This window comes from Carlito syrichta, unplaced genomic scaffold (assembly GCF_000164805.1).
Source record: "Carlito syrichta isolate Samal-C Ts95f unplaced genomic scaffold, Tarsius_syrichta-2.0.1 Scaffold287660, whole genome shotgun sequence".
Classification (NCBI taxonomy): domain Eukaryota; kingdom Metazoa; phylum Chordata; class Mammalia; order Primates; family Tarsiidae; genus Carlito; species Carlito syrichta.
Genome location: NW_007231756.1, coordinates 62,187 through 82,808, shown reverse-complemented (window position 1 = coordinate 82,808; position 20,622 = coordinate 62,187). Strand labels below are relative to the sequence as shown.

Here is a 20,622-nt window from a genome sequence, read left to right as displayed (position 1 = left end):
TTATAGCCATTACATTTATTTCTATTCAAAAAAAAATTTTTTTTTTGAGTTGGAGTCTCACTCTGTCACCCAGACTGGAGTGCCATGGCCGCTCCCGGCCACCGCAGCCTCGACCTGCTGGGCTCCGGCGATCCTTCCGCCTCAGCCTTTCAAGTAGCCGGAATTACAGGCATGCGCTACCATGCCCGGCTGATTTTTTGATTTATTATAGAGATGAGGTCTCGCTGCCCAGGCGGGTCTCGAACCCATGGGCTCAGGCAATCCACTCACCTCAGCCTCCCAAAGGCGCGGGGTTACAGGCTGAGTCACCGAGCCCGGCTCAAAATTTTAAAATAACAAATGGAATAACATTCTTTTATTTAACACATTTTAAGAAGAATTTGAATTTTCACACACACACACACACACACACACACACACACACACACATATGCTTTTGGGAATCAATTTTTAAAAAAAAATATAATTGTGAGGTATATGTGAGGACTTCTACATAAGTAAATTTGTGTGCAGGTAAGTTTTGGGGTTCTAGCTAGTCCTCTCTCCCTTTGGTAGTGGATGTGGTACATAATAGGTGGTTATGTGCCCCTTATCTCCACCCCCTTCCTCCCCCCATTAGCAGTGTCCAGGGTTTGGTCCTGCCTTGGTGCTCGCATTTCCATTGTTTAGGGCTCACTTATGAGTGAGAACATGCAGCACTCAGTTTTCTGTTTCTGTGATGGTTCACTTAGAATGACGATCTCCAGCTGGATCCATGTTGTTGCAAAGGACATGATTTTGTTCTTCTTTATGGCTGCATGGTATTCCATTATGTATATTACTACATTTTCTTTTATCCAGTTCACTTTCATGGGCATCTGGGTTGGTTCCACATTTTTGCTATTGTATATGGTGCTATAATGTACATGCATGTACAAGTGTCTTTTTGGCAGAGCAATTTATATTCCTCTGAATATTTTCCCAGAAGTGGGATTGCTGGATTGTATAGTAGCTTAAATTTTAGTTCTTTGAGAAAATGCCACACTGCTTTCCACAAAGGCTGAGCAAGCTTACATTCTCACTAACAGTATAGAAGCATCACCAACACCTGTTGTTTTTTGAATTTTTAATGATAGCCATCCTGTCTGTGAGGAGGTATTTCATTGTAGTTTTGATTTGTTGGCTATATTCAAGTATATTCTTAATTCTATAATGTCCTTAACTTTGATAAACTGTCTTCTTAAATACGTTTGTTTGCATTTTGAGCTCCTCAGTGAACACTTATCAATTCATTGAAAAATATTTATTGCATGCTATGTTCTAGACACTGTTCTAGGCACTAGGGACAAGCAATTTAAATAGTAGACAAACTCCTTAATTTTCTGTTTACTCTATAAAGTCTTATCATACATGTACTAAATTAGTATATTAGATTATACTATAAAGAAGAAGGATATGACAAAGAAACAGAAACTAGACTTGTCTTCCAACTATAGTTAAGCATAAAACTGGACAAAATATTAAGGCAGTCGTTTTCAAGCAGTGTACAACTGGCAGGAAGGCTGGAAACAATTTGTGAAGAGAAACACATGAAGTGTGCATTAGGTTTGCTCTGGTTTTTCACCTGGGGACACTATCAAGACTGGAATGCCTGAAGATAGAGCTTAAGCAAAATATAGTCTTGCTGACTTGAGGAGGCAGAGATAAGGGTTTGAGAATCCTAACATATTTGGAATTTGTGTGTCAGGGTGATGAAAAAGAAGGTGGCAGGACAGTTTGGAAAACCTGGTACTGACCTCATTCTTCTTTTTTTTCTTGTTTGTAATTTAAGAATAACTACAGAATGCGATGTGTTTCTTATCCTGAGATAAGAAATTGGCTAAAACAATCCATGCTCTGTTCCTGTGCCCCCTAGAAACAGTATATCCTTCAACACTTAAACCCAGCTATTCCTATATTTCACAGGATATGAAACTCAAGACACACTGCTTTCCAACAGTTCCCCAGCTGCAGGGCAATTGAATCATGACAGATGAGATTCCATCCATCCTGAATAGCTATCCTGAGCACTGGGGATCAAGCTCAATGTGGATACTCTACTAGGCTTCTATCCCTTGCTGCCTATCTGAGAGTAATAAAATTACTTTACCTTGAGTGTTCTATTTCACTGGACTTGTGCATGTAGTCAAAATTGTAGCCCAAGATACAATGGGCTGAATTGGTAACTGTCACAGTGGATCTACTTCACAAGAAGATCCAGAAGCTTGCATGCAATTTTCTTGCAGATCCTTAACTGAGGGCTAGACTACACATGGACAGAGGAAAGTCTGTGAAGCCTAGAAGTGTATAGCTATTGTGTGACTGAGAGGTAAATGGAGACTTGAGAGTTTTCATAGCTCTAAATGACTTCAGATTTCTAACTCAGCCATAGAAAGGATACCTAAGAAAGGTCATACTTTTGATATAAATACTCTACTTAAGGGTATGGGTCTTGTTCCAGTACTAAGAAAAATCCCAAAAAATTAAGACTTATAAGATCAAACTGGCTGGAAAGAATCAGAAAATTCCACCAGTGATTTAACTGGTTGCCAGAAAAATAATCCAACACTCTTTAAAGGAAGAAAACTATTCTAGACTCCTGTATCTATTCACATACAATAAAAAATTATTAGGCATGCAAATAAATCTTTGCTACAACCCATTATCAAAATTTTGTTTGTTGGTTAACAACAAAATATCAGTATAAAAACTTATCATGAGATATTAAAAATGTTGAAAAAAGCATATAAAAACATGAAAAAAGTTATAAAAATACTTAGAAGTACTAAAGATTGAAAAAGATAATTAATGAATGGGTGTAAAACCCAACAAAGAAATTGAAACTATAAAACATAAATTAAAATTGATAATTTGAATGTAAAATGTTTAAAATAAAAAAATGACAACAGATTAAGGCTTTAAAAAAAGGGATGAGTATACTAGCAGATAGTTAGATATAAATTGCTTAAAAACAGTCAGAAAGGAGGAAGAGAGGAACAACCACAACGAAATTATGAAACCGAAAATAAATATACAGATGTTATATCTACCAAAATAATTGCTAACTCAAGCGATAGGGTGTCAGTTGGTTGTACTGTGGCTTATTAGCACATAAGCATCTACAGGGATTATTGTTCTTTAGTGTGTCTCCATTGGATTTTTTTCTCATTTCTTTCACCATCTACATCTCAGTACTTAGACTTGTAAAAAAGCAATTTGCGTCATTACTTTTGTCCAAAATGACATTCCTTTAATTTTTGAAAACTAAACTGTAATATTCTCTCAAGACTTCAGGTGAAACAAAAACCTTATGCTGATGACTTCAGAAAACAGACTGAATAAGTGTCATTTGGTTACTGATTGGCAGCAACTTGAAAAGTTCTTCCTTTTCCATTATATTACTGGAATGATAGCTTTATTGCCTAGTCTCTGGTTTTACTAGTCTCCCCCTCTCATGTCCCCACCTCTCATGTCTTCTTCCATAATGATCCTGGAAGGAAATAAGCAGACTAAGACAAAACATGCCTTTCAAACCCAAATTGTCATTGAAGTAGAATTGAAAATGTGGGGCAATGTTAGGTCTGTAAAAGCAAAACCACATCAAAACAATATTCTGTGCCCCAATTGCATTAAATCAAACTTTAGGCAGTTAGCTTCAGCCTCTGGCTAGAATTGCTACAAAACATTCTTCATGAGACTTTCTCCTTGGTAAATATTTAGTGTAATGGAAACAAGTTACTTAGCACCTATACTTTCTTCCTCTTTTAAATTTTTAAAATGCTTGCCCTTTTCCCCAAAGTTAGTATCCAGTTTTTTTATTCTAAAAAAAAAAATTATATTCTCTCAATTTATCTCTAATAACTGTCTTCAGAATTGACAGTTTCTTTGTATTTTCTAATTGAATTATAATATTTTATATTGCAGAGTTAATATCTTAGTATGCTTTGATTGGCAGTTGCTATGAAGAGTTTTTTAAAGATAATTTCTTAGCTAGATATTAGAAAATGATTGGAAGCAAGAAAACAAAATAATTATGAGAACATTTCCAGGTAACGCTAATTAAAAAAAAAAAGTAGTCATATGGAAATATGCCTTGTGCTGATATAAAAATCATTGGGTATCATTGTTCTGTTTGTTTATGATATAGGTCCGTCCTCTCTCACTTTTACAGTAAGAGGTATTTTAGCTTGTCCTTACTTGTTCCTCTGTTACTACTTAAATGGAAATTAAAGCAAATTTGCCAAAATAAAATGACTGCAATGGCAGAATAGTCTGTTCCAGGTCAGATCTAGTTTGGAAAGAGGAAATTAATATGTATTTTATCTGGTTTATAAAGTTGCACTGACCCTAGTGAAGTGATAAACTTAAAAAATTTTCAATAAACTGTTTTCAACCATATGTCATGGAGGCATGGATTGATAAGTTTTTAAATACCACATTATTTCTATACTGAATAATTAAATAATTATAATTTCACAAGGATATGACCATTACTTTTCCTATTAATAGATCTCAATTATAATAAAATGCTTTGTACTAATGACTAAAAAGATTATCCATAAGTTAGACAATTAAAATGTTATGTACTTATTAAAAATAACTTTTTAATCTATCTTTTAATTATTGATGAAACAATATGCATCTGAAGACTGTTACTTGAACAAAATATTATTTACAATAGTTAGAAGTTTTGAATGATAAAGTCTTAGTACATTGATATATGCCTTTTATTGGCACAATCCCATTTAATTTTTACATCAGCTTATGGAATAAGTCTTGATATATTCATGTTTATAGAGGAAGACATTGATGTTCAGATAGTTAAATTGCCCTAACTCTTATAGCTACTAAAAGATAGCAAAGGTGATTGAACCCAAGTTAATTTTGTTTAAAATTATGGGACCTTTACCACCAAACTGCCATAAATACAACAAAGTTCTCACTGTTGAGAAATATGGAAGTTAATGGGCAAGACAGTCATGTATGAACCAAGGACTGAGGAAGGACAATTGCAAGAGTGACTTACTCTGTTCAAAGCAGCAGAGGAAAATCAACTTGCATAAAATTCAAATAGAAGTCTTCCCAAAAATAGCATAAGCATTATTTTATTACTTAATTTTAATTTTTGTTTGCAAAGCTCTGACTTTTTATTCAAACTTAAGTCCTCTACTGAAAGACTGTCCATCTTTAAATGGCATAAAATATACGTTTTCTGATTATTTCTTTAAAAAAATTATTTTAAAGATGTGGGATACATTTCAGGTATGCAAACGTTCATTATGCACATACCCTTATTGATGAGGTGTGCCCTTCCCCCCCAGCAGTTTCCTGCTACTGCCAATCCCTTTCTTATAGTATTATGATAATTGTTCAAGGTTCACTTATGAGTGAGAACATGTAACACTCAGTCCTTTGTTTCTGTGATAGATTACTCAACATAAACATTATTTTAAATGTAGTCCTTCACGCATTCACAAAGAATAAGTATCGACTCTGCCAACTGCTGTGCTCTGGAATATTATGCAAAAGCCCTTTGTCACCATGGTTAGTCTTGAACTTAATACAAGCATTAAAAATGAAGTCAGAAGATTAATATCAAGAAGAGTACTGTTTATGAGGGGGAACCCCCAAAACCCAGGAATTAACTTTTGGAAAGAAGGTCCCTATAGTATAGGCTTCCCTCACAAGTTAAAGTGTTTTAGGAACCTATTGCCATCAGTGTACCAGGTAACATTGTTGTTAGAGGCTGCTTTCAGCTTCAGTATTTTTTTTGTTTGTTTTTGAGATTATTTCAACACGTTTGCCCATTTCATGCTGGGTGATTTACCAGTGCACCTGCTCACACTGAATGTTCAGCAGTTTTTGACCAAAACAGCATGACTCCCATGTCCCACCCCCCTATTCACTTGCTCTGAGAGACTTTTTTTGGTTTCTCCAATGAAAAAAGTCCTCAAAGGGAAACATTTTGCCAGTGTGGAAGAGATGAAACAAAAAACAGCAGAAGCACTAAAAGGCATCAAAATGGAGTTCAAAAACTGTGTTGAACAATGGAAAAATCATCTAGATAGGCATGTTGCATCAAATGGAGGGTACTTTAAAGTTGACCATAATTTTAACGTGTAAGAATAAATACACATTTTTTAAAATAAATAAATTCCGGTTTTTGTTGGGTCCCCCCTCAAGCTATGAGAACTCACAATGTGTTAAAAAAAAAAAAAAGTGAATGGATTTTGTTGGCATAATATGAATATGAGAGTGAAGAATAAATACTACTTCAAGAGGTGAATGAATGAGAAAAGAGTTAAAAAACCTAAGTAATTTACTTATTAAAAAGTAATATGCAGTGTTGTGCAAGATTATCCCAGCACATTAGTTACTTCCTGTTTTTCTTACTTTGGGCAGCTGAATTAAATCAGGTCACAAAGGAACCATTTCTTGCACAGAAGCAGTAGCCTACTAAACAGTCCCATAGAAGGCAGGAGTAGAGAATGCAGCTGCCAAAAGTACTTTATAGAACCTGGGATTAGAATTCACACTGGAAGAAGTTGGCTTAATGTGTCATACAAATATGAAATGCTTATAATTACATGTTTCTAAATTGAAACTCTGGCTTCTATTGGAGTATTTTTCTGATGCCTAGTAACCAAATGAAACAGAAAGTCAAGAAACTCTGAAGTTGGAAACCCAAGTACTGTATATTATCCTAAGTAATAGTTTCATTGTTTCTTCTTTAATGTTTGGCTTTGTAGCACTGACCTGCTATAAGATGTTGTGGGGTTTTTTTTTTGCAATAATGATTTCTTTATGCGGTGCATTATAAGTTGGATAGATTATATTTATTTTTATTCTTTAGATGAATTTAGGAATTTCGTGTTTATTATGGGTCAACTTGAATCAGAAATATAACTTTGCACAACATAAAATCCCTTATTTTGCAGAAAATGTATAAGTGAAAATTGGGAAGGGTAATTTGAAAAGCTACAGGGTGAAACGTGTAAAGAGAATTACTCATTTCCTTCCCCAAATGTGTAGTACACATTTCCTTGCAGCCCTTACACAAAGTTCGTAATAAGTATTTCACTTAATATAATCAGTTCTTATTTTTAAGTCAAGTGTACACTGACTTGCATATTCTATCTTACATGTTAAGAATTTTTCTCAGAAATATACTTAGTAGAACCACAATTTAGGTTGCAAAAAGTTCAAGTAAGTAGTTTCTAATTTAAAAAAAGGTTAAAATAGTGCATTTATTTGCAGTAACTAGAGAAAAGGGTGCACAGAGAAAATAAACAGTAGCATAGTAGTAGGAAGATTTTAGGGATTTTCTTCATAAGAATAAAGTTGTCATTCAAATATTCAATTTTCAACTATGTGAGACAGATAATCTCTTTATAAATCAGTCACTCTTCCATATTTTAGGTATACACCTACAAAACCCTAAAAAACTTCTGATAAGAGTTACCACCACCTAAACACATTCCAATTGAAACTTGTTTTTTCTGAAAAATCTTGTTCATTCCCCTCTATTTCTTATCCGTAACAGGCATCATTATCTTCCTATTATTATGGAGCTTCTTCTAACTCTACAATTTACTTATACATTCAATAAGTCACCATGTCCATCATTTTTCTTTCAAGGTGGTGCTTACCTTGAGTTAGCTTTTATATTTATAAAAACCTTGTAAGTAGTCTATCTTACATGCATAGAATTTTACCTTTTCAGACATCACAGTTATCTTTCTAACATGCAACCTTCCAAAGTTTGCTCCCAACTTGATTTTATAATGTGTTTATTACTCTTTGCATAAGTCAAAGTAAATTTCTTGCTTTTCCAGATCATATCAAATTTTTTTATTATTCAAGTCTTTTTTCATATCTTTCTCTCTGCTCAGAAATTGCCTTTTCTATTGTCTGATGAATTCTTACATACATCTGTTTAATCTCTTTTAATGATTTTCTAAAGCCTACATAACATGTTGCAAGTTCTATCATGCAGTATTAAAACTACTTAGTCAATTATTTTCAAAATTATGTATTATTCAGCAGTATCATTTTGTTTTTAAAGATGCCTTACATAGAACCATATACATATATGTATGCCCCCAAACATATATGTGTATAATATACACATATTTTATTAACATTAATTGATTTTATAAGTACAAATTAATAAAGTTTCTTTTTTTTTCTTTTTCTTTTGAATTGAAGTCTCACTCTGTTGCCTAGGCTGGAGTGCAGTGACACGCACACAACCACCGCAGTCTTGACTTGCTAGGCTTAGGAAATCCTTCTTCTAAAGTTGACTTTTATTAAGTCAATCAGCAAGAGGACTGACATAGCCTGTTTGAAACTTATGATTATGAATGACAGATATAGTCTGATATTTGCTTTTTGATTTAATAGTACTTTAAAAATTAAATAGCATTTAGAAATTACTGCTCTTATACATGTAGTATTAAATTATAGATTGTTATTAATAATTTTGCAAATTCAGACAAATTTGACAACAAATAGAAATGGTAGAAAAAGATTAACCTAAGTGATGCTTAGAAACAAATGAGGAACAGAAGTTAACAATGGACTTCATTGTGTTCAAATTTACTATATAACACGCTTGAATTTACTTTTAAAAATATTTTATTCCAGAATAGATTTAGATCTATAAAGAGATTTTGAAGGGAGTACGGAATACCCAGACACCCTATATTTAACTTCCCCCTGTTATTAATGTCTTACATTGATATGGTACATTTGCTACTACTAAATGGACTGATATTGATACATTATTAACTAAAGTCCATACTTTATTCAGATTTCCTTGGATTTTACTTTCTGTGCTGTTTTTAAATTTTAAAAGAATTAAAATATGTCATTAAAATTAAAATAAAATAGAATGATCAGAACACCTCCCTGGATTCTTTGATTTTCTTTGGAATATAGCAAAAAATAAGTACTCTTTCTCTTTTGGTTTCATCTATTTATTGTCTGTCACTCTAAGTCATCCCCTGTTTTTCAAATTATGTTTCTTAATAAAGAATTACTTCATTTTAATTCCCTAAATGAATTGTACTGTTTAATGCTCCAGTCTATACTGGTTCTCTGGAGGGTCTCTCTCTCCTTATCCAGATAGTGGATTTTGATCAAGCCCCTGAAACTTGTGATTTCATTTCTATCGCTGCTTATAATCAGTTTATAGTGGTTTTGATATTAACTGCTTTCATCAAACTGAATACTCAAATTTCCATTGTATTTTGATTGATTTATCACTCATTTCTCTTTTGATTAAAAATTAATAAAATTTCCTTTTGATAGAGATGACATATAGAATTTGAGAAAATTGCATATTTAACCAGAGAAAGATTTTATGAAATTTAATAGAGCAAGGTCTTTCTCAAAGTATGTGTATGTTTGTATGTGTGTGTGTGTGTGTATAGGATCCTTCTCTTTAAAAAAAAGTACACACACACACATATATATATTTGTGTATATATAATCTATATATTTGTTTCCCCTAGAATCAAGTCAATAGAAATAAGCTGAATTTAATCACTGCAACCAAAACGTTTTTCAGGTGATAATTTTAAACTTTATAATTTAATGTTATAATAAGCATTACAATAAAAAATAATTGGACTTTTTGAGTAAAATAATACTATTAACATATTTTTCTGTAAGTTCAATGTATTTAGCACTTTGATCGAAAGATGATAATAATGTCCAAGTAGGTCACTGCTGATTTTTTTTAACATTATTTCCTCTTGATTTAAATTGCTGATAGTTTACAACTCTTTAATGTTTTCTATAGTAGAAAAAAGAGAGTAGCAGATTTAATTTTTCCATTTAGTCTTGACTACTTGTAAAGAAGAATGATTATAAAATGTCAGGTGAGAATTTTCTGTTGGACTAAATATCCTGCTAAATCTTTCTATGCTCTGAATGGGTAATGAAAGAATGATGAAATGATTATGTATCAGTTTACCAAGTTAAAGATATCCAGTTTCTATAATACTGTCAATTAAAATTTTAGCCTTCTAACTGATGGCCATCAGTGTGGAGACCGGAAACAGAAAATGCTTACTAAATTTGTTAGTAATTTTTATTTCTTATAGTAGCTAAAATCATTGACATTAGTGTAGTGTTTAGGATTTATTAGTTTCTTATTTATCATCTCACTTAATCCTAACAGGAATCTATTTCTATTGGTGCTAAAAACATTTTCTCCATTGACAGTTGAAGAAGCTGAAAGTCAGTGATTAGGAAGCTTAACTAAGATTATACAACCATTTATGTTGCAGAAAGGAACTAAAACTTAAATCTCAATGGAACTCTAGACTAACTTTTTTTCTAGAAAGAAATCCAGTTATATTATTTAAGCACTTCATATTTTCCAGGTGATGTTCTGGGTTTGGAAATTCACAGTTGAAAAGTTATTTGATTCCTTTTAAAAAATAGTCAACTAAAAACAAAAGTAAATTATACTCCTTTATTTTTCTTTTTGTTTTCTGCTCTGGCTGGTGAAGAGATTAAAGGGCATGTTGAATACAGAGGAGATTTTTAAAAATAACAAGTTTTGAATACATAAATGATGGAGGAATGTTTTGCACAAGTTGTTGTAATTAATCTATTAAGAACAGATCCAGATCTGAACTAAGACAGCGACAGCAAGTAAGTGAGGATGGGACAGGTTTGACACACACTTGGCAAGAATTTTAGCAACAAACAAGAAATTATTGGATACTGGAAAGAAGAAAAGTAAGTACAGTAATGGAGCAAAGTTTAATTTACTATCCCCCCAAGTGGGGAGGGATAGTAGCATTAGAATGAAATAAGGAGGAAGGAGTAACACGTTATATTGTTGTCCTCACAAACTTTCTTACCTATTCCTCATTCTCATTAATTACATCCTTACCTAAGTTTAAGCCTTGATTTATCTATCTATATTTTCTTTCTCTGAGTCAATATTACAAGTCAGAGGCAGACAATTATTTTTATTAGAAGAGGGAAAGTTTCAGGGATAGTCTGCAGAAAGAATTTTTATATCAGTAAATTCAGGAGGATGTGAACAGGTTACTAAGACATTATAGAGAGTTGGACAACTAAGGAGGAGAAAACAAACAAACAAACAAAAAACAAGAAAGGAGAACAGACAAGAAAAGTTGTTGTTGCATTAAGTGGAACGCAATGTTTGAAGCTGAATTGCAAATACGCCATTCCCAGCTACCCTAAAAACCAGAACCGTTTCTTGCAGCAGACACCTTAGAGTGTGAAACCCACTGGCAATGCTCTGAACAGTAGTTCAAGTAGACTGACTATGCTCATCTTGGAATGGTCTGGGGGAAGCAGTGGGATGTGTTATGTTTCAAAGACTAATGTAAGGAACAGGAAAAGTTTGAGGTGCCAAGAAGAGGTGTGGGTTTGAGGAAGTGTGTGGATATTTGGTAACAATAAAGTGCTTTTACAGCAGATTCTGTTCAATATGGAGAAGAATAAATTCTGTGATTGCTTAGTTCTATTACCCACTCAGTTTTTCTCTCTAACAGAAATTGTGGACTAAAAAAAAGAGAAATGTTTACCTAACCCTAACCCTAACCCTAACCCTAACCCTAACGTTAACCCTAACCCTCACCCTAACCCTCATCTGCTGCTTTATGTGAATTGACCTTTAAAGAGCAACAATCTAGAAAGCCTGCCAGCCTGTGCTTTATTATGGCGTTGAGGAATCAACTGAAAATCCAATGTTTGTCCTCACCCTCCATCTCACACACAAAGCTCCACTTTAAATGCACACTGGATTCCTAACTTTTCTATAAAATTCTGCTTTAAATATAGATGAATGATGTGAAATACACACTGAAGCATTTATTTAAAAATTTATTAAAACTATCTTAATGAAGTTTTCCTGAATGTCCATCAAAATAATTACTTTAAATTTTAAATTACTGAACAATAAGTATAACACGAATAATTTGTTAATCACGGACTTACCAAAACAGAGAGTTTCATTCAAAAAATCAGAAAAATGGAAAAAATTGGAGCTGCCAGCTAGTATACAGAAATAATTAATATTTCATCCACAATAAGTAATTTTTAACAAAATGAGAATATTTAAATTTTTTTCATTAGTTGACTATTCTATTATTTAGTTTCTCCTATTCATCAGAAGAGCAAAATACTATAAATTACCACTCAGACAAAACTTTTATAACATCTTGTTTTGTATGATTACATGAATACATTTCTAGTTTTCTATTAAGGAATTAAATATTTTGTGAAAATATCACAAACCTCTGTGGGAAAGCAGTTTGTCAAATGATTCACCCCATTTCATTGCTTCTTCAGGGGAGACTCTGTTTAAGAGACAAAATATTTTATAATGGAGTATGCAAAAAGTATGTTTCTAAATCTCTTCTAACACTTGAAATTTTACTGCTTTTTCAATTATATTTCACAGGGTTTCTTCTTTAATTATAATAAAGGTTGTACTTATATTAGAAATATAAAAATATTGTGCAGTTTTCTTTTGGAATTTGTATATTAAATAATATGTTAAAATAACATTAATTATTTTCTCATGAGTGTGGGAATTGTTTTAACTTTTAAAAAATAATCATTTGTTTGGGTAAAAGGCCAAAAACAAATATAAAAAAAAAAAAACAGGTCAACTATCTTCTTCAATTCAGCAAATAATAGAACTTCAATTGACAGTATCTTTTGGTCAAAAAAAAAATTTTTTTTTTTCTGCAATTTCCTTGAAGCTCTAACCACAGTGTGCTGCAAACTATTTTTTTTTAAGAGATACAGGAAGTTTGACTAATGAAGTTTCAAAGAGATAATAAGCATAAGGCAAGAAATATGTTAGAGATGCCGACAACAGAGAGTTGAATATATTTTCTTGATCTTTTATTGGTCATATTCAAATTTGGAAGAATTTATATTAGCTCTAAGGCTATTTCATTATCTTCATAGATTTTTTGAATTAAAAATCCTAAAAATAACAAAACATCCTTTACTTGTGGTTTATTCGCTATTATACCTGTGGAATTTTTTCAAACTACTGAAGAAAGAGACAAATAGCTCTTCACTATGACAGTACTGCATTGTGAAAACTCAAATTAGTGGATATTTTATCAGGTTATAATACATCATTTGAAATTGATAGGTATGTAATTTTAAAAGAGCACCCTTAAAAGCTCATATGATTATTTTATTCAAGCTATTAAAGTGGTATAATTTGATGAATTATTTCTAGTTTCTTGAATTGAGATATACAACTTTCCTCATATTACTGTGTAATTTCCAATAAATAAAATTCCTCATTTCCTTTTCCTTAAATTTTTGATGTTAGAATCAGTAAAATCTTTCCCAAAATAATAAAAAAGTTATTCACCTTGTTTCTTTGGCCAGGTGCCCAGATCTACTGGAGTTGGTCTCTTCATGAAACTCAGCTTTCTGCACCAGAAGACTTAGCCTATTTCTTTTTTCCTTAGCTCTGTAATAAAATGGCATTAGCTTCAGAACAATTTAGATGACAGTGAAAAATCTCTCCTACTGACTGCCAAACAAGTTTGGAATTGGTCAATACCCACACCCACACATACATACCTACAACCCTCCATCCACATTCACAAATACTATATTTGTGGAGGAATTAGGATAGTATATGTGAAATACCCTTCTCTTTTTTTTCGAGTGACAATAAAGTATTTGAGATTATATTTCATCAAAGCCTGTATTAGTCCTCTGTGTGTCTAAAATTATTATAGTTTCTTTTTACTGAAAGCACTTTAGTTGTAACATTTGTTTAATCCTGATAAATAAAAAGACTTTCCCCCAATTGCAATAGTACAATCAACAAATTTTTAACCAGGTATTTCAAAAACAAGTGCTAACAAATATTTAACTTCAATTATATTTTTAAAAGTATAAGGCTGACTTAAAATTTTACAATTTTACCTGATTTTGGCTTCTTTGCTTGTTTCTTCCTTTGCTGAACCATGTATTAACTTGAAAAAAGTTTTTTCTTTTGATTCACACATATTTAATTGAGGAAAAAAAGCCAATGATGTTTCCATCTTTTCTCTCTCTAAAATAAAGAGATATCTAACTTGCTACATTCTTCTCTAGTTTACTTGTTAATGCTATTCCATAGTTACACACGGTCAAATAAAAAGTTATCTCAACTCTTTTAGCAATACCTACAAACAAAATAAGCAAAACACTCAAGAGCTGTGTTTCCACCTCTGCAAAAATGTAGAACTGAGGAACTGAAGTACAATTCTGTTCTGAGTTGTTTAGGGAAATGATACTACAAATTTGCAAAGTGACTTTGGTCTCCAAGATAAAGACTAGTATTACCACAGTGCAACTTCTCTTTTAAGTTTGTGTAACCAGAATTATGTTTTAATAGACCCAAATGACAGTCATTTCCCACAGGAACTTTTAAAAAGTTTATTATATGTAGTATGTTAAAATGTGTTGTGGCAAAGTATTAATTACATCAAACACTAGGAGATATATTCCCTGTTCTTAATGAAGTATTTTTCCTTATTTTTATTATGTTAAGTGAAACACATTCAACTGACATGCTAAGTAATGTTACTTGTTAATTACATTTGCTTAACATATTGTATCTAAATAAGACTATACATCAAAGTTTTATGGGTGAAAAGGATAATAGAAAGCATTTAATTAAATATTTTTAAAAGCACAGGTACATATACTACTTTGGGTATTTTAAAAATTTTTCATCAGTCCATGGTGAAATATAACATTAAAAGGTTTCTTAAAGCTATATTTTAATTTTTTAATATAAAGGGCTTTGCTGTTTTGCATTTGCCCTTCTGACTCTTATTGTTAAAATATTCCTTTTAATGAAATGGTTTAAGCAGAGATGGCAGTTTGTATGTTTGTTTGATGTCCTTTTTCAAAAAGATATGTTACAACTCCAAATTGGTTTAGCCCCCAATTCTTTCACTGTTTTATGAAACCCAAAAAACTTAGAAATGCTAATCTAGGCAATAATTCACATTTTATAAAAAATAAATAAATAAACCAAGAGTCACAGATATTAAGTAACTTAATCTTGCAAAGTCCCAGAGAGGTCAGGGGAAGATCTGGAATTATCAGAGCCTTTGATCATCAGTAGTATGTGCTTTAGCCTTTCCAAGAGTCTTTGATCTCCTGTAGTGAATCCTTTAATTAATCTAAATTGTATATGCTAAAAGCCAAGTTATACAAATCCAAAAGAAAATTTATTTTATTTTTGGTCTTTCAAATTATTGATTTACCATGATAATAGTTACCAGGGACACCAGCTAGGAACTCAAAATATTTGCTGATCTGAAATTAAATACATAGTTTATATTTATACATACAATGCCTGATTCTATGATTTTTATTTTGAATATTTTAAAAAATCCTCACCTTGGCTGACAATTTACTGTTAAAAGTATTATTTATAGGGGCATTTTATGAGAAGCTTAAGTTTGAACTGAATGCTAATAACGCAGATTATTCTTCCAGTTGATACTCTCTAGTATTTGTTAGTATCCACTATGTTTATATCAGGTTTAATTCTGTACAGGTGAATGAGTACAAGACAAAATCATAGGAGCATGGATATCATCCAATTCCTGAGACTGTAATTGAACCACAATATCCAGAAGAATGAGAGACATAAACTTTCTGAATTATCTTTTCATAAGATCTGTTGAAATTGTATGTAATGTTTGCTATCTACAAACTGATAAAACTATGGAGATAGAAATTTGAGCATATGAGCATGAGTAAACTACAGGCCTGTGTAAAGGTCTGAAACAGAACTGGGAAAGAGAGGTGTGATTCTACTCTGTGTATATGGACAGGTGGGAGCTGGAGCCAGAGAGGAAAAATGGTGTATTCATAATGGTGACTTCAGATAAAATTAATTCTCTTGGGCACAGTCAATTATCATATATTAATGACAGCCTTTTTATTTACCCACATTTGCCTTTACCAACCCTCTTCATTCTTTTGTGTACATATGAATTTCCATCCTATGTTATTTTCTTTGAGCTTAAAGACTTTTATTCAACATTTTCTGTCATGAAGGTCTGCTGACAACAAATTTGGTCAGCTTTTGATCTGAAAATATTTTCTTTTTGTGTATATTGAAGAATGGCTATATCAAACTGTTGAACTTATGTATTACTTCACATAATTGTTTTGTGGTGACTTTTTTTTTTATTTTTACCTATGACTACTTTTCTGATTTTGAATCCACTTTAAAAATTTGATTAAGATATAAACAGTGTTTGTTTTACTTGGCGTTTGCTGGACTTCTTGGACTTGTGTAAGTTTGTAGTTTTCATCAAAGTTGGAAACTTTTAATCACTAATTTAAATATTTAATACATATTTAAAATGTATAATCTTAATTTTCAAATATATGAAATAAAAAGAAAACAGTTTTTTCACCTCTGTCTTCAAATGGAGGATGTTTTCACAGGATAGGATTCTAGGCTGATTTTTTTTTCTTTTTTCTTTAGCACAAAATATGATTCAATTTTAACTTCCATTACTTCTTATGATAAGTCATTGCTGATTTTTATAATCTGATCACTTAGAAATTTCTCTATTTTTTCAGTCTTTTTTCTTTGTTTCTTATGGTACACAGTTTCTATTGCTATATGTTCCGGGGTTCTTTCTTTTTTTTTCTTTTGTAATGCCTAACCTTCTGTTATGCTCATCTAGTACATTTTTAATTTCAGCTTCAGAACCTACATTTTTTTCAATAATTTACACTTTTCTCAACATGTTTTTGTTTTCTTTCTATTTAAGTGTTTAAACAGATTAAATACTTTGAAGGTTTTTTTCAGAAAATTTATCTCTGTGACTCTGGGTATGCTCTTATTGACTGATTTTCCTTTTGATGATGACACATTCTCCTGCCTCTTCAGATGTCTAGTTATTTTTTATTGAATGCTGGGCATTTTGATTTTATGATGTTAAATATTAACATTTTTGAAAGTCTTTATTTAACAATGATAAAGTTAGTCTTGGCCAATTAGCAATCATTTGTGTATCAGCTTTGTCTTTAAAGACTTGTATGTAAATTTTGTTATAGTTGGTCTAGTGTAGCTTTAAATACTAATATATGATGATTCTTATATTTTCAATAAATTCCCAGGGGTTTCTCTCTCTCTCTCTCTCTCTCTCTTTGACTTGGAATCTTACTCTGTCACCCAGGCTGTAGTGTAGTGGCACATTCATGGTCACCGCAGCCTCGACCTACTGAATTCAGGTGATCTTTTTTTTTTTTTTTTTTTTGAGTTGGAGTCTCACTCTGTTGCTCAGACTGGAGTGCAGTGGCTGCTCCTGGCCACCACAGCCTCACCTGCTGGCTCTGGCTATCCTTCCGCCTCAGCCTTCCGAGTAGCTGGAACTACAGGTGCGTGCTACCACGCCCGGCTAATTTTTTGATTTATTGTAGAGATGAGGTCTCGCCAAGTTGCCCAGGTGGGTCTCAAACCCGCAGGCTCAGGCAATCCACTCACCTCAGCCTCCCAAAGGCACGGGATTACAGGCTGAGCCACCAAGCCCGGCTTCAGGTGATCCTTCTACCTCAGTCTTCCAAGTAGCTGGATCTACAGGCGCATGCACCACACCTGGTTAATTTTTTGATTTATTGTAGAGATGAGGTCTTGCCAAGTTTCCCAGGCTGGTCTCGAACCCATAGGCTCAGGCAATCCTCTCACCCTGGCCTCCCAAAGTGATGGGATTATAGATGTGAGCCACTGTACTCAAGGGTTTTCAATAAAGCTTTTCTAGTCTGTATGATAAGAACTTGAAAGTCAATCAACTCTGTATGAGCTTTGTAAATTAATTTACATTCCATGGTAGATATCCTTTCTTGGCACTCATGTATTTTTATCCTGCAGTTGAGTTGCTTGGTATTTAGCCAGACTCAAAGATATTCTTGTATAATATGTTTGGACTTTTCCAGTATTTTGTCTTATAAATTCAGTCCTCTCACTTTCATTGAACGCAGATTACTGTTTCCTCAACTCAAATGAGTACTTTTTTCTCTATTTAAGGAGTACCTCTGTAAACTTCTCAGTTTTTAAATGATATTTGTGTTCCTTTTATGCACTGCTGCATTTAAAGAAAACTATGGAAGCTGTAGGGCTCACCTTATCCAATTCTCTTTCATTAAGGACCACAGTTCTGTACTGCCTATTTTTAGTATCTGAAAATTTTTACTATATATGTAAATATGTATATATCTGTAAATATATATCTCATTTTGAAGCTGTTTATGGAAAGAAAGGATAAATTGTATCAGCTAATTCATCATGATCTTGGCCATCTTTAAATATATATGTGTGTGTATATATATACTTTTTATATATGAATATTATACCTTATTGTTAAATTCTATTATTATTATTATTGCTAAAAATAATTAACATGCAGATGTTGTGGAGAATAGTTTAAAAGCTATTCAGTTTTGAAATCTGGTCAAGAGTATCAACATAAACTTAGGAAGTTGTTATTGGATTGGTCATTATTTCTAGTCTTTATGGTGGACATTACTGGGATGGTATATATATATATATATATATATATATATATATATATCATATATACACACACACACACACACACACACACACATATATATTTATATACATATGTTTGTATATATATTTCATTCCTGTAAATGTTTCCTACTTCTTTTTACTATAAAGACCTAGAAACAATGACTAATACAGTAGCAATGAGACCTAGATTTTGATCTTGAAATGTCACTTCTTACTCCAAGTAGATTAGGTTTAGTATTGATATCTCTGATTCCAGATTTCAGATAGGAAATATGCAAACCTTGCTTAGCAAATGTTGTCATATCATTTAAGAAATAAGCTATCAAAGACTAATGAAGTCAATTTAAAATTATTCGAGTCAAATTTGTGAGATTTCCATCTATCACAATAAGACAATTTCACCTTCAATAATTCTAATAATTACAATGCATTTTGAACAGATCAACTCATTTATATATATGAGAGCACAATTATATTAAAAAAGAATTGTCCCCTTTCATATTAATATAAACTATTGTTATGAGAACTGGTTAACAAAGAAAAAAATTAAGCAAGTATTCTTCATTTTCTATTAATTTTGCCATAAGTATCACCATAATAGCTGAGGAAATTTTTGTAATAAAAATATTCTGACAAACAAATAAAATAAAATAATAGCATTAGAATCTCACCTTTTTTTAATCTTCCAGCAAATTATTAGATTTAGACATCATACTACAATAGTTGCTGAGGTTACAGAGAGATAAGAAGACATTATGTGCTTGCTATAGCCTTGGCCTACTCTACTCACAGGCTTTTAAAGAGATCAAACTTGAGTCTGATCAATTCTCTGAATCCAGCTACCAAGCAGCAGAAATGGACAGGATAGAAGAACAACTGGACTATCAATATGCAGTTACCAGGACCCAGACTGTGGGGAAAATTACAACCCAGTTCTTCAGCAGACTAATTGTAAGAAAATGAAGGAAATTCAATTAAGAGGAAAATAGAACTGTTTTTGTGGATGTAATGAAAAATGTAAACTTGGAAACCAAATAAATCTTCACCTCAAAGTATGAATGTTTGATTTTGTAAAGGAAACACCCATGTTCTGCTACTAACCAAGAAGTCAAAATCAACATAATATTTTACTAGCTATTTTGAGTGTAAGTTGTATAAACAACATGAGGTAAGGGAATTTGAAAAGAACTTACATTTTAGAAAACTCACCAAGTTTCCCTTTGTACAATTATTTCTAAACTACTCTCAAGCATAGTAATTTGTTTATTTTTAACACAGCAACACAGTGCAAATACTGAGTTACACATGGTCTTTCAAACTTTATAAGAACCCAAGATAATATAATCAGAGATTTTTTCTAAAATACCAGTCTGATTTTGTTAATTTGAAAATCAAAATATTATTACACAACTAGTTGTAATAGTAATGAAACAAAATGTTGCAAAAACCAAATTCATTGACTTTCTGGTGCAAAGGGGAAATGGACATGCAAATTCTTAACATTACACAATGAAAATTTTAAATATGGTTTATTGAAGAAACTCACAGGCAGAGAAGCAGCAAAGCACATAGGATCTTCCAAATTTGCATTATTCCACATAAAAGCACGCTTGACATGGGCATAGGTGTACTTGACACATCATGAAAGGGCTCCAAGAGAGATATCTCACAGCAATCACTCAACATATTCATGAGGAATGCAGGCTAGATACCATCTGTGTAACAATGGAAGTGTCCTGGTTGAGGCTATGTCTTATAGGAAAGGAGAACCTCCAGAGCTTATTACATTCTTCTACTAAGCTAATTCATAACTGTTATGCAAACTTCTTCCTAAATTACAAAAAATGCAAGAAAAAAAATGGCTTCCAGTACTGTCCATCCAGATTTGCCTCTGCTCATTCCCTGATGACAATCAAAATAAAAGACGTAACTTACTTTCATGATGTGGTCTCTACCCATCTTTTCTAACAATTTTTTCACCTTATCCCTTCTATCTTATTAACTCCAGCTCTACTGCATTCTTG

The 20,622-nt window shown here is 32.3% G+C and overlaps 1 protein-coding gene across 1 annotated transcript in view; it reads right to left on the bottom strand.

The window, feature by feature from the left end:
* Positions 1 to 14,287, bottom strand: part of RGS18 (regulator of G protein signaling 18) — a 26,815-nt gene extending 12,528 nt beyond the window's left edge. The window contains exons 1-3 of the mRNA XM_008052912.1: positions 13,972 to 14,287; positions 13,406 to 13,507; positions 12,304 to 12,365 (exon numbers count right to left, since the gene is read on the bottom strand). Of these exons, the coding sequence (XP_008051103.1) occupies positions 12,304 to 12,365; positions 13,406 to 13,507; positions 13,972 to 14,090 (283 nt within the window). The 5' untranslated portion in view covers positions 14,091 to 14,287. The remainder of the gene's footprint in view (positions 1 to 12,303; positions 12,366 to 13,405; positions 13,508 to 13,971) is intronic.
* Positions 14,288 to 20,622: the final 6,335 nt, after the last annotated feature.